The sequence below is a fragment of the Triticum urartu genome, chromosome 3A (genome assembly GCF_056163025.1).
Source record: "Triticum urartu cultivar PI428250 chromosome 3A, HENAU_Tu73, whole genome shotgun sequence".
NCBI classification, from domain to species: domain Eukaryota; kingdom Viridiplantae; phylum Streptophyta; class Magnoliopsida; order Poales; family Poaceae; genus Triticum; species Triticum urartu.
The window spans coordinates 628,775,612-628,787,709 of NC_141875.1; the positions used below are offsets into that span (position 1 = coordinate 628,775,612).

The 12,098-nt window shown below is 43.8% G+C and overlaps 1 protein-coding gene across 1 annotated transcript; it reads left to right on the forward strand.

The window, feature by feature from the left end:
• The first annotated feature begins 9,496 nt into the window (after nt 1–9,496).
• LOC125548934 (aspartic proteinase nepenthesin-1) lies at nt 9,497–11,279 on the forward strand. The gene is given in 1 exon segment (XM_048712449.2): nt 9,497–11,279. A coding segment is annotated over 1 exon segment (1,353 nt). The 5' UTR covers nt 9,497–9,673; the 3' UTR covers nt 11,027–11,279.
• The last annotated feature ends 819 nt before the right edge of the window (nt 11,280–12,098 follow it).

The following is a 12,098-nucleotide window of genomic DNA, read 5'->3' on the forward strand; positions in this document are numbered from 1 at the left end:
TCCGGCCTCCGGGCTTTTCCCCTATCTTTTCTTTTTTGGAAACCGGTCCACCACAGACCGACAATCGTAGCATCTTTTCGGGCCAGTGAAAGGCGCGGCCAGTCTCGCCTTTTTTAGGGTTGCATGACTAGTCTGTCAAGGCCTCCTATACCGCAACGGGGCGCTGGGAAACAGGGCAGCATGCACCCCCTGTCTCCCCAGGCGCGACCTTGTTTTCTTTTTGTTTCTTTTTGTTTTCTTCTTTCTTCTTTTGTTTTTTTAAATCAGGATTTTCAAAAAAGTTTATAATTTCAAAAAAACTTCACTAATGCAAAACAATATTCATGTATTCAGCAAGATGTTCACAATTTCTAAAAAAAGAATATTTTTCATTTTTAAGGAATATTTTTTGTGTTTTCATGAATAAAATTTGAATATTTTATGAATATTTTTGGTATTTCAATGAACCATTTTTTATAATCAAAAAATTTATATTCAATGAATTTTTTTAGTTAGATGACAAAACTTGGAACTCCAGAACAGTTTTTTTGAATTTGATGAACAAATTTTGGAATTCAATAATTGTTTTTTGAATTCAATGAACATTTTTAATATGATGTTTGTCAGAAAAAAAACCTGAACATTTTTTTAATTCTATGAACAAATTTTTAATTTCAAAAACTGTTCACCAATTTGAAAAAACATTTGAATTCCAAAAATATCACCAATTTTGAAACAAATCCTCAGATTCAAAAAATACTGCTGAATTTGGAAACAAAAAACGATAAGTGAAAAGGAAAATGAAGAAAAAAGAAAATAAAGAAAAAAGAAAAAAAGAAAAAAATTAAAATTAAAATAGAAAGTACAAACAAAAAAGAAGACGAGAAAGAAAACTGAAAGAAAAAACAAGAAAACCAGTTTGGAATGTTCTAGAACCTTGCCAAAACCAGAAATGAGCACTTGGGACGGCCTAGATGTACATAGCGGGAAGCCGGGGGTACGCGTGTGGTCGCTATCAGGTGATCTACATGCCAAATAGGATCTGCCGTGATCTCCTATTTGGCGATCTGCGCCCCAGGAAACCTTGAAGCACTTAGGGTGGGCTAGTCTGGCGCCATCAGTTGGGCTGGCCAAATTCCCGCTTGTTCATTTTTTTCACTCGCAATTTCGTTGTCTCTGCTTTGGGCAATCCCTAAACGGCGCCTTAAGCGCCGGTTTCTTCATTGCGTGCAAATGGGCGCACACCCCTGCGCCACAGTGGGCCGACCCAGATCCCATTCCATTGCTTTCGTTTAAACTGCCGCAAGAAATATACGAGGGGTAGGTTTTCAACCCCCGGTCTCCTTGAGGTCTGCTAGCTAGGGTAGCCACTCGAACACACACACACACACACACACACCTACGTGGTTAACTACAACTTTTTCACTTGTTCTTCTTTTTTTCTTTTAATTTTTTTCTTCTTCTTATTTTTCCCTTTTCCTTTTTTATTTACATTTTTTAGTTTTCAATTTTAATTTTTCAAAATCCATAACTTTTCCCAATGTTGATGAGCATTTTTTCAAATTTCACGTACTATTTTTCGATTGATGAACTTTTTCTACAAAATTGACGATTTTTTTTAATTCGATGAACTTTGTCGAAAGTTGATGAACTTTTTCCAAATTTGATAAACTTTTCTAAAAAATCGATGAACTTTTTCAAATCCAATGATTTTTTTTTCATTTTTATGAACCTTTTCTCAAATTTGATGAACTTCCTTGAAAATACATTAACTTTTTTCAAATTTGATGAAACCTTTTCAGATTCGATGAACTTTTTCAAAAAATGATGAACATTTATTTCAAATTTGATTTTCTTTTTAAAAAATCGATGAACTTATTTCCAATTTCAATAAACTTTTTTCAAAATCAATGAAAGTTTTCCTAATTTGATGATTTTTTTTCAAAATTGAAGAACTTTTTTTGAATTCGGTGATTTTTTTTCAAGTTCAATGATTTTCCCTTCAAATTTATGATCTTATTTCAAATTTGTAAATTGTTTTTCAAAATCTGTGAACCTTTTCAACTCATTATTTTTTTTGCAATTTTTTGTTCTTTTCTTTTTCTTTATTTTTTTAAAAGTCAATGACCGGTAAACTGCGCTCCAGCCTCCTTTTTGTTTACATGGGCCGGCCTAGTAAGGAAGGTTGTAGGCAAGGAGGCGCAATGTGCACTTAGGTGCTCCCTCCAGTTTGCAAACCATGTATGTTTCATTTCCCCCCCCCCCCCCCCCCCCCCCCCCCGCGAAAAAAACAGTTTCTTTTACATTTGGAAAACCTTTGTTTTTTATGTTTTCTTTTTTGCTTATTTATTAATTTGGGATTTGAAAAACACCAAATTTCTAAATAATTGTGAATTTTGAAAGAAATATTCAAGAAATCATAAAATGTTCATGAATTCGAAAAACAATTCATGATTCTAAAAAGTATTTGCGAACTAAAAATAGTTCAATATTTTGAAAAACTAAATTCATGATTTTGAAAAAAATGTTTGCGAAATCAAAATGTGTTCACGATTTTGAAGAAGGTTCGCATATTCAATAAATGTTATGAATTTGGACATAGTTTCAAAAATTCAAATGATATTTATGAAGTTTAGAAAGTATTAACAAAAATCAAAACATGTTCACACATAAAAAAGTATTCTGAAATTTCAAAAAATCTTCGTCAGTTCTGAAAATGTTCACTAATTCAGAAAATGTTCATGCATTTAAGAGAATTTTTTTGTTAAAATAGAAAAATGATCATGAATTTATAAAATTGTTCCCAAATTTAAAAAACTGTTTTTTGATAAAAAAATCACGAGTTTTCAAAATATTCACGAATTTCAAAAAATGTTCACGAGTTTGTAAAAAAGTTGACAATTTTTAAAATTGTTTAAAAATTTATGAATAATGTTCATGAATTTAAAAAGTGTTGAGGAATTAAAATAATTGCTTACCAATTCAAAATATGGTCATGATTGCAAAAAATTCTCACAAATTTGTAAGTTGTTTGCAAAAAAAGAAAAGAAAGAGAAAAGAAAAAATTAAAAAAGGAAAAGGAAAAATTGGAAGATAAAACCAAGGGAAAAACCTGTTCAGGGAAGGTTCTAGAACCTTCTTAAAACTGGTGGGAAGAAATCCTAAATGGGCTGGCACAAACTCAGGATCGGGCGATCAAGGGAGGTTGGGGTTCGTATTAGGTCGCTAACGCAAGAGCTCCTATTCGGTACTTCAGGCGCGAGGGAAGCTCCCTGGCGCCCACACTGGTGGGCCGGCCCATGCAGATTTCACTTGGTTTCCTGGTTCACTCTATCACATTTGGCTATAAAAAACCCGGAAAAAACGAAATAATTCACAAAAAACAAAAAAAAATTGTGAATTCAGAAGTGTTCACGGATTTTGATAAAAAGTTCATCGAATTTGAAAGAAAGTTCATCGAATTTGAAAAATAGTTAATCAAGTTTTAAAAAAGTTGACCAAAATTGAAAAGAGTTCATATAATTTTAAACCAAGTAAGGTTTTGAGAAAAATGTTTAAGATTTTTTTTTGATGAAAAAGAAAAAAGCAAAAGGAAAAGGACAAGAAAAAAAGCAAAAGGAAAAATGTTTAAGATTTCACTAAAGGATACAAGAAAAAGAAAAAGGAAAAGGACAAGAAAAAAAGCAAGAGAAAAAAAAACCGAACTGAAGAGACGAAATAAGAGAACAAAATGAAGTGGGTACATTTGAGCGGTTGAGTGGCTTGGTGGTTATTGCACTCCCTTTGAATGATGAGGTCGTCACTTCGATCCCTAGCCAACACCTTTTTTGGAACTTTTAACAAAAAAAACACGAAGGAGAATGGGCCGGCCCAGAGCGGAGCGGCAGTGTGCGTATGTTTGCAGTTTATATTGTAATGGGAGCCTAAAGTGCGGAATAGGACATGCCCGCTAACGTGCTACCGACGTGCCAAATAGGAGAACCTCATTCTAGCCATGCAGACTCGTCACCGTCGGAGATCCTGTGAATTAGAACCTTGGAAAACAAACTAGCGGACAACTAAGAAGAGTATCCTTATTAACCCACTCCATAGGAGATGCAATACTCTCGTAATCTGTGAGGCATGTTGACTTTTGTCTTAATGTGTTTCAAAACTTATGTAAGCAAGATGCTATCTTGTAGAGCAATCTTTAAAGGAACACAATTATGTGAGCCCAACTTCTAGTGACAGTCTATAAGATAGGGTAATCTTTAGGAACCTCATGAGAATGTGAGGAGTATGATTAATAAGCTTCATCCGTGGGGTTAAGCATTCGGTAGCCAAGTACCAGCTGACAATTGGTGAGACTTCTATACGCTAAACTGACAATTCAAGGCATAGTTCATTGCTCAGTTGTGAAGTAGCCTAATCCTATTGCTATAGGTAGAAGTTTAACTTAATAGTCTTCACTGAAAAGTCTGGTATATCGAAACATTGTTTGGACCAGATGACAAACTAATGTGCCTCGAGATTTGGTGGGGGGATTGTTGAATTATTGATGGGTTTTGGCCTAAATAAGACAATAATTCCTGGTTAATCTTGAGGCACATGTAGATGCATGGCAAGTGATGGGAAGTTTAGTAGCACATTTTTAGTTGAGGAGAGTTTAGACCCCGTTTATAAGGGTTGCTCTACCACATGTCATTGGAAGCTTGGCAAGAGAAGAGGTACACGTGTGCTAGTCCTCTGCCGCCGCCCGCCTCGCCACCCCCCACCCCCCCACCCCCCCGCCTTTGTGCACGTGTCGCGTTTCGTGAATGAGCCGAGCCCACAACCATGCACTTTATTTTTGCTGGACAGGAATGGCTACCCGATGGCCTATATAAGGATGTGTTGGCCAGTGCAAGCGACTCAATCTCCCTCCTTGTGCAACCTTAGCCGTCATCTATTGTTTCTCTCACCATGCTGCTTCCGGCGATCCCCTCTCGACGACCACGTGCACGGTTGGTTGGGAGAGCAGGTGCCTCCGAAACCCAGTCCTTCGAGATTCTACCTAGGAGAAGGGCGATAAGGTTTTTGGGGAGCATCTTGGCGTGTCTGCTCCCGATCCGTCCTCATCTCCACCCTCTGCTGTTTCGACTAATTCCCCTGCATCAACTCCATGGACGACGACGACGCTATGAAGAAGGCCGCGGAAGAGGCTGAAGCCGCAGCGTCTGCTTCGGCCCTTGCCTAGCCTACCGGAGGGTATGATTTGTTCATCCCCTACTTACTCGTTCATGTGCTAGTCGTATATGTTCTGCACATAGTTGTTTTGGTTCTACGTTTTATATGTGCTCACACGTTTAGCTATCAGTATGAGTTGCATATTGCGAATGCCATGTTCATGGTTTACTCGTGAATTCGACATCGAAAATGTGCTAATATTTCTAGCACATGTGTGGTGACATACTGACATGGGTCAAGAATTGCTGGTGTGGCCTGATATTGATGCAGACACGCTGCATGTTTAGATAAATAAATATAATTAGAATTATTCTCTTAGGTATATAGGATAAGATGGGACGTATGTGTCACCCACAATGCTATTGGACACCTAGCCCTTGGGTGGTCATAATAGATTTGCTATAATGATGTTGGAGTACGTAATAATGTCGAGTAGGAGTAGTAGAGTGTTGAACCGTCGACCGTGACATGACAAGCGTATTTTTGAAATGGTATATCAATGCCCTCTCCTCTCCAGCAGCTGTGTGCTGCAGGCAGAAAAATGAGGAAGGGGGGCTGCATGAGGCCGGCGGAGGTTCCCGTGGTGAGGCCCGTGCTTGAGAGGGGAGCCTTTTGCCAGCTGAGTACGCAGCAGCATGCATGTGAGAAGAAATGCTTGCATGGTTTGGGTAATGCAGGATAGAGATCGATCAGGCGCAGTTAATGACGCTGCTCCTCCTTCACCGATCGATGCTCCAAAGGGCTACAACCGCGTAGCGCGTACCAGCCCCTCAATATGGGGACACATATTGAGCTTTTTAACTTTGTTTCCATACTCAATGTTCACAATCATATGTGGTAGTACTCAAAATTTGATCAGTACTTCTGTTCCAGTTCATAAAGCAGTGGATAAATATGTACTTCAGAATTTAATCATATCAAATAATGACTCTCTCGTAACTGCCCTCGCGTCGCTCGCTAGGGCGACTCGGGCGGCCACCCATCGGCCGCCGCAGGCTCCTCCTCACATCCTCTCGCCCCTCCACCGTCGCCGATCGACGTCGCCGGGCAAAGCCCCGGGCTGACGGTGACAGCGGGCCATCCTCCCTCCCTTCCCATGTACTCCAAGGTCCTCAATGGACAATCCTTCTTACGCTGCGCTTCGGCCTGCCCATCCTTCATCGTGGCTGAGTTCCCAGTAAAGATGTGGTTGGCATGTACAAATCACTGGAAATCGCCGATGTGCACAGATCCGCTCCATGGAAGGGCGGCGACGCATGGCCCTATACAAGGGCGGTGGCTGGCGACCCTGCTATGGTCATGGTCACGTCAGATGCCGATGAGCTTCCAGCGGCGGCGTGAGGACGTGGTTGAGGCGTGACAGTGGACGTGCTCAAGACGGGCACAGTGCTCCGATTGGAAAGCATGACGCCGAACCGGGTTATGCGTTGCTGATCTAGCGGCGGCCGCTCTCCACGTCGGCGATGTAGATCTGTGGCTCGTGCTCCTGTTTTGGCCATATCGGCCCTTGGGCTAACGGACCTGGACAGAGCTTCTCCGACGAGGCGGTAGTCAGACAGTGGTGTGCTCCATTGTTGGTGATGGTCATTAGCGACCACTCCGGCCTACGGCGATGGCCTCGCTGCGGACTATGGTGGCCATCGAAAGATCATTGAGAGGGTTTCTCTCTTCAGATCAGGTGGTTGACTTCGGCGGAAATGCAAACTATCGACGATAACTTGATGCAGAGGAATGGTTGTGTAGCCACGGTGTTCACATCGCATAACTGCTGGGATCGTGGAAAAGTGGTGGCGACAACACATTAGTGACTGATGGCGGTGCTACTCGAGTACCCAGTCTCAAGCTCCGAGGTGAAAGCCTAGGTCTGACCTGAGTTGGTTATACCTGGCAATGGTGATGTTTTTACGTCGTTATCTTGTTGAAGACATTGCCCGGATATGCTCGGACTCGATCTTCAAGGTGAGAACTTTGATTCTGACCTTTGGTGGTTGGATCCGGCGACGACGATGCTTGAGCGTCGCTCCCTTCCTGAAGGTGTTGCCGTTGAAGAATCTCATCGTCCATGTGGTGTCATGAGATGAATGATGCAGATATGGTCATTGTTGTAGTTTGTCGACCGCGGATTTGTTCATTTTGGAGTTTTTTTCTCACATATGCATAGCTTTGGTCTTATATGACTTTGTTATTTGTCGGCGTCTTTTGTGTGTGTGTGTGTTTGTGTTGGCTGAGTGCATCCTAACTGTGTAGAGGCCGGCTGTGTGCTTGGTGTGTTTGTATCCTCTTGATGCTCCATATTGAGCCAATAAAATTCACCTTTGTCGAAAAAAAATTGAATAGAATGTGCACAAATTTGCGCTACGGATCCCTCGTCCTTGTTTGACGGAAGGGAGTCATGTACACGGCGGAAGCACCTGTAATTAAGATCATTAGGATCCTACGTACTCCCTCTGTAAAGAAATATAAGAGCATTTAGATTACTAAAATAGTGATAAAATTGCTCTTCTATTTTTTTAGAAAGACTACAATGTTAATGTTTGTCAGATGGATTTATTTTCACTTTTTTCCCCAAGCGATTTGATTAGTACATGCATGTGTTGGTGGAAGGCTATTTGGCTCTCTGTTTTTTTTTCCAACGCATGTTTGGCGAAAAGCATTAGTGATCACACGGAGGTATAGGGTTGGATTGATGACTCCTCCTTGTCCGTTTGCGGGTCGGTGTTGGATATGCCCTAACTAATTAAAAAAGTTTAATAAAGTATTTCAAGACAGAGGAAGTAAATACATGTAGTAATTAAGATCATTAGGATCCTACGTTCTCCCTCTGTAAAGAAATATAAGAGCATTTAGATTACTAAAATAGTGATAAAATTGCTCTTATATTTTTTTAGAAAGACTACAATGCTAATGTTTGTCAGATGGATTTATTTTCACTTTTTTCCCCAAGCGATTTGATTAGTACATGCATGTGTTGGTGGAAGGCTATTTGCCTCTCTGTTTTTTTTCCAACGCATGTTTGGCGAAAAGCATTAGTGATCACACGGAGGTATAGGGTTGGATTGATGACTCCTCCTTGTCCGTTTGCGGGTCGGTGTTGGATATGCCCTAACTAATTAAAAAAGTTTAATAAAGTATTTCAAGACAGAGGAAGTAAATACATGTAGTAATTAAGATCATTAGGATCCTACGTACTCCCTCTGTAAAGAAATATAAGAGCATTTATATTACTAAAATAGTGATAAAATTGCTCTTATATTTTTTTAGAAAGACTACAATGCTAATGTTTGTCAGATGGATTTATTTTCACTTTTTTCCCCAAGCGATTTGATTAGTACATGCATGTGTTGGTGGAAGGCTATTTGCCTCTCTGTTTTTTTTTCCAACGCATGTTTGGCGAAAAGCATTAGTGATCACACGGAGGTATAGGGTTGGATTGATGACTCCTCCTTGTCCGTTTGCGGGTCGGTGTTGGATATGCCCTAACTAATTAAAAAATTTTAATAAAGTATTTCAAGACAGAGGAAGTAAATACATGTAGTAATTAAGATCATTAGGATCCTACGTACTTCCTCTGTAAAGAAATATAAGAGCATTTAGATTACTAAAATAGTGATAAAATTGCTCTTATATTTTTTTAGAAAGACTACAATGCTAATGTTTGTCAGATGGATTTATTTTCACTTTTTTCCCCAAGCGATTTGATTAGTACATGCATGTGTTGGTGGAAGGCTATTTGCCTCTCTGTTTTTTTTTCCAACGCATGTTTGGCGAAAAGCATTAGTGATCACATGGAGGTATAGGGTTGGATTGATGACTCCTCCTTGTCCGTTTGCGGGTCGGTGTTGGATATGCCCTAACTAATTAAAAAAGTTTAATAAAGTATTTCAAGACAGAGGAAGTAAATACATGTATTCTCCCGTAATGACGTTCGAAACTTTGGGCAATTTGTGCGACCATGCATCCTGTTAACTGTGCTCCAGCATTACATCGGTGTTACTAGTAGGTAATAAATAATCTCGAGTAGCAGAGAGTGTGTGAACTGATGACCGTGACATGACATGCGTATTACAGTATATTTTTTCGAAATGGTAGATCAATGTCCTCTCCTCTCTAGCAGTCGTGGGTGCATGAGGCCGGCAGAGGTGCATGGTGAGGCCCGTGCTTGAGAGGGGGCCTTTTGCCAACCGAGTACTACGCAGCAGCATATACGCATATAGATAGAGAACAAATGCTTGCATGGTTTGAGCAATGCAGGATAGAGATAGACCAGGCGCAGTTAATGATGCTGCTCCTCCTTCCCCGATCGATGAGGGCTACGACCGCGTAGCGCGTACCAGCTTCAAATTAAAGCACCCACTCCTCCTCGGCGGGCGTCCATGTGCACGTCGCTGCGGCGTCGCCTCTCCAGCAAATATCAGTTTCCGTATATATCGTGTCGCCAGGGCCAACACGGCGGCCTAGCTTACCTTGTAGTTCATCCAGAGAACACACAATGGCCGTAGCGATGCCAGCTGCGCGCTCGCTTCTCCTGCTTCTCCTCCTGGTTGCGCCGCTGGCGCCGGGCTCGTCGGAGGCGGCAGTCCGGCCGAACCCCAAGATCGTCAACTGGGTCGCAGACAATGCCCGCGCCTCCACGCCCGACAGCTTCGGCGCCCTCGTCTTCGACCTCTCCGTCGGCACGCCGCGGCAGACCCTCTCCTTCGTCATGGACATCACCGAGCAGCTCGTCTGGGCGCAGTGCGGCCAACATGGGTTCACGCAGTCGCAGGCGCCCACCTTCAGGCCCGGCAGCTCCTTCGCCCCGATTGGCTGCAAGGACACGGCATGCCAGAGCCTGGCCCCCGACGACAACTGCATCCACCCCGACGACCACTGCAATTACGCATGGGACTTCCAGCGCCACGGCAGCGGCTCCATGTCCGGCTACCTCGCCACCGAGACGTTCAGCTTCGGGGCCAAGTCCGTCCCCGGCATGGTGTTCGGCTGCAGCGACAACGTCACGGCGCGGGCCCTCGGCGGCGTCTCTGGCTTCGCCGGATTCGGCAGGGCCCCCCTCTCCCTCGTCTCGCAGCTCCACGCCTCCAAGTTCTCCTATTTCATCGACGACAACAACGGCGACGACAACAGCTTCCTCGGCTTGGGCGACGCGGGCGCCGCGCCGGCTTTGGGCAACAACAGCACGCCGCTGCTGCTGGCCACGACCAAACAGGACAGTTACCTCTACTACGTCAACCTCACCGGCATTCAGGTCGACGGGGAGCTCCTCGCCGACATCCGGGCGGGGGCCTTCGCCATCAAGGAAGACGGCTCCGGCGGGGTGTTCCTCAGCACAACAATTCCCTACACATTCCTCCCAGAGGCCGCGTACCAGGTTCTGAGGCAGGAGCTCGCGAGCAGGATTCGGTCATAGGGCGTAGCTCCGATGAACGCCACATCCGACGACCTGTGCTTCCTCAAGGAGAACTTCCGCAGCGTTAAGGTTCCAAGGCTAGCGCTGGTGTTCGACGGCGCCGACGCGGCGATGGAGCTCAATGTGAAGAACTACTTCTCCATCTACGACGAATGGCGCACGTGCCTCACCATACTGCCGTCGCCGAACGGCGCGGCCGTCCTGGGCAGCCTGCTGCAGACGGGCAGGACCATGACCTACGACATTCATGGCGACGGCGGCCAGCTGACATTCGAGCCGGTGGCAGCGGGTGGCCCGGACCCGGCGCTGGCGCATGCGGGTGGCCCGGACCTGGCGCCGGCCCATGCGCATGCGGGCGCCCCTGCGCCGGCGCGCGGGTCGCTCGTCATAACAGGCACTCTTCTGGCCTGGGTGCTCCTCTTCCAGCAGTTCTAGGCTTCTAGCTAGATCATGCGGCAATAATCCTGGAGAAGATCGATGCTGTTAACCGCAGAGGATGATGCATGTGTTGTTGTTGGTCTACGTGTGTAGTTCTGTGTTGGACATCTGCATGTGTTCGCTACCAGGCTAGCTATCCCCTCGAGTGCATGTCTTGTTGCTTGTTGCTTTAGCTATTGTAATTTCTGCCGTTGATGATCCCCAGGAAGACATTTCTCGATGTTAAATAGTGCTTAGCACATTTTCAACACGGACGCTTGAACTGTCCGGACCGCACGGTTCTGACGTGTTTTACTATCCAATGTGGTTTGACTGATTACACAACAGGTGTCTGAAGTTGGCGAGAAAAATCAGTTTGATGCTAAAACTTGCGGCGTACATTGAACCGGTGACAAAACTTGGCTTTGATGTACATCTACGATGCAAATCACGTTTGTTTATATACGCACAGGGTGCTGACGAGGCACGCCAATGTGGCATGGGACCCAGTTTCAGTGACAAGTAGTTAGAGACAAGGGCGTGTGGTTTGATTTTTGTGGGAAACACCCTGGATTTTTATCATCATGAAAAAGCCACTTATTTTTTTTCTTAGATGAGTCCCTAAAATGTAGTTACGTCTCTATGACAGTTGGGGCCCACCTTGCACAAAACAGTACAAAGAGAAAATCAATATGCAAAAGTAACAGCGGGGACTCAAACCGGCGACCTCAACTTAAAATGGGGTCCGTGCTAGCCACGCCCCCAAGTCCGGCTACATGTCTCACTGGGATAGACAAACGTTATTACCAATATATGAGCACGAAAATCGGGCTTAAATGGGCACCAACAGCCGCGGACCATTTTTCACATGATTTTTGTTAGTTCATAAATACTAATAAAATTCACCAGTCCAGAGAAAGAGACACGAGAGGGGAGAGCGGGTTCGAGCATTATCGGAAAACCCACTGTGAGCACTGGCTATCGAGATTATCCACTGCAGGACGAAAACCTAGCGACACCATATATCAGTTTAACTGGGCACAACAGCCCCTACATCCACCATAAACGAGATGGTTTGTGGTGAACATTT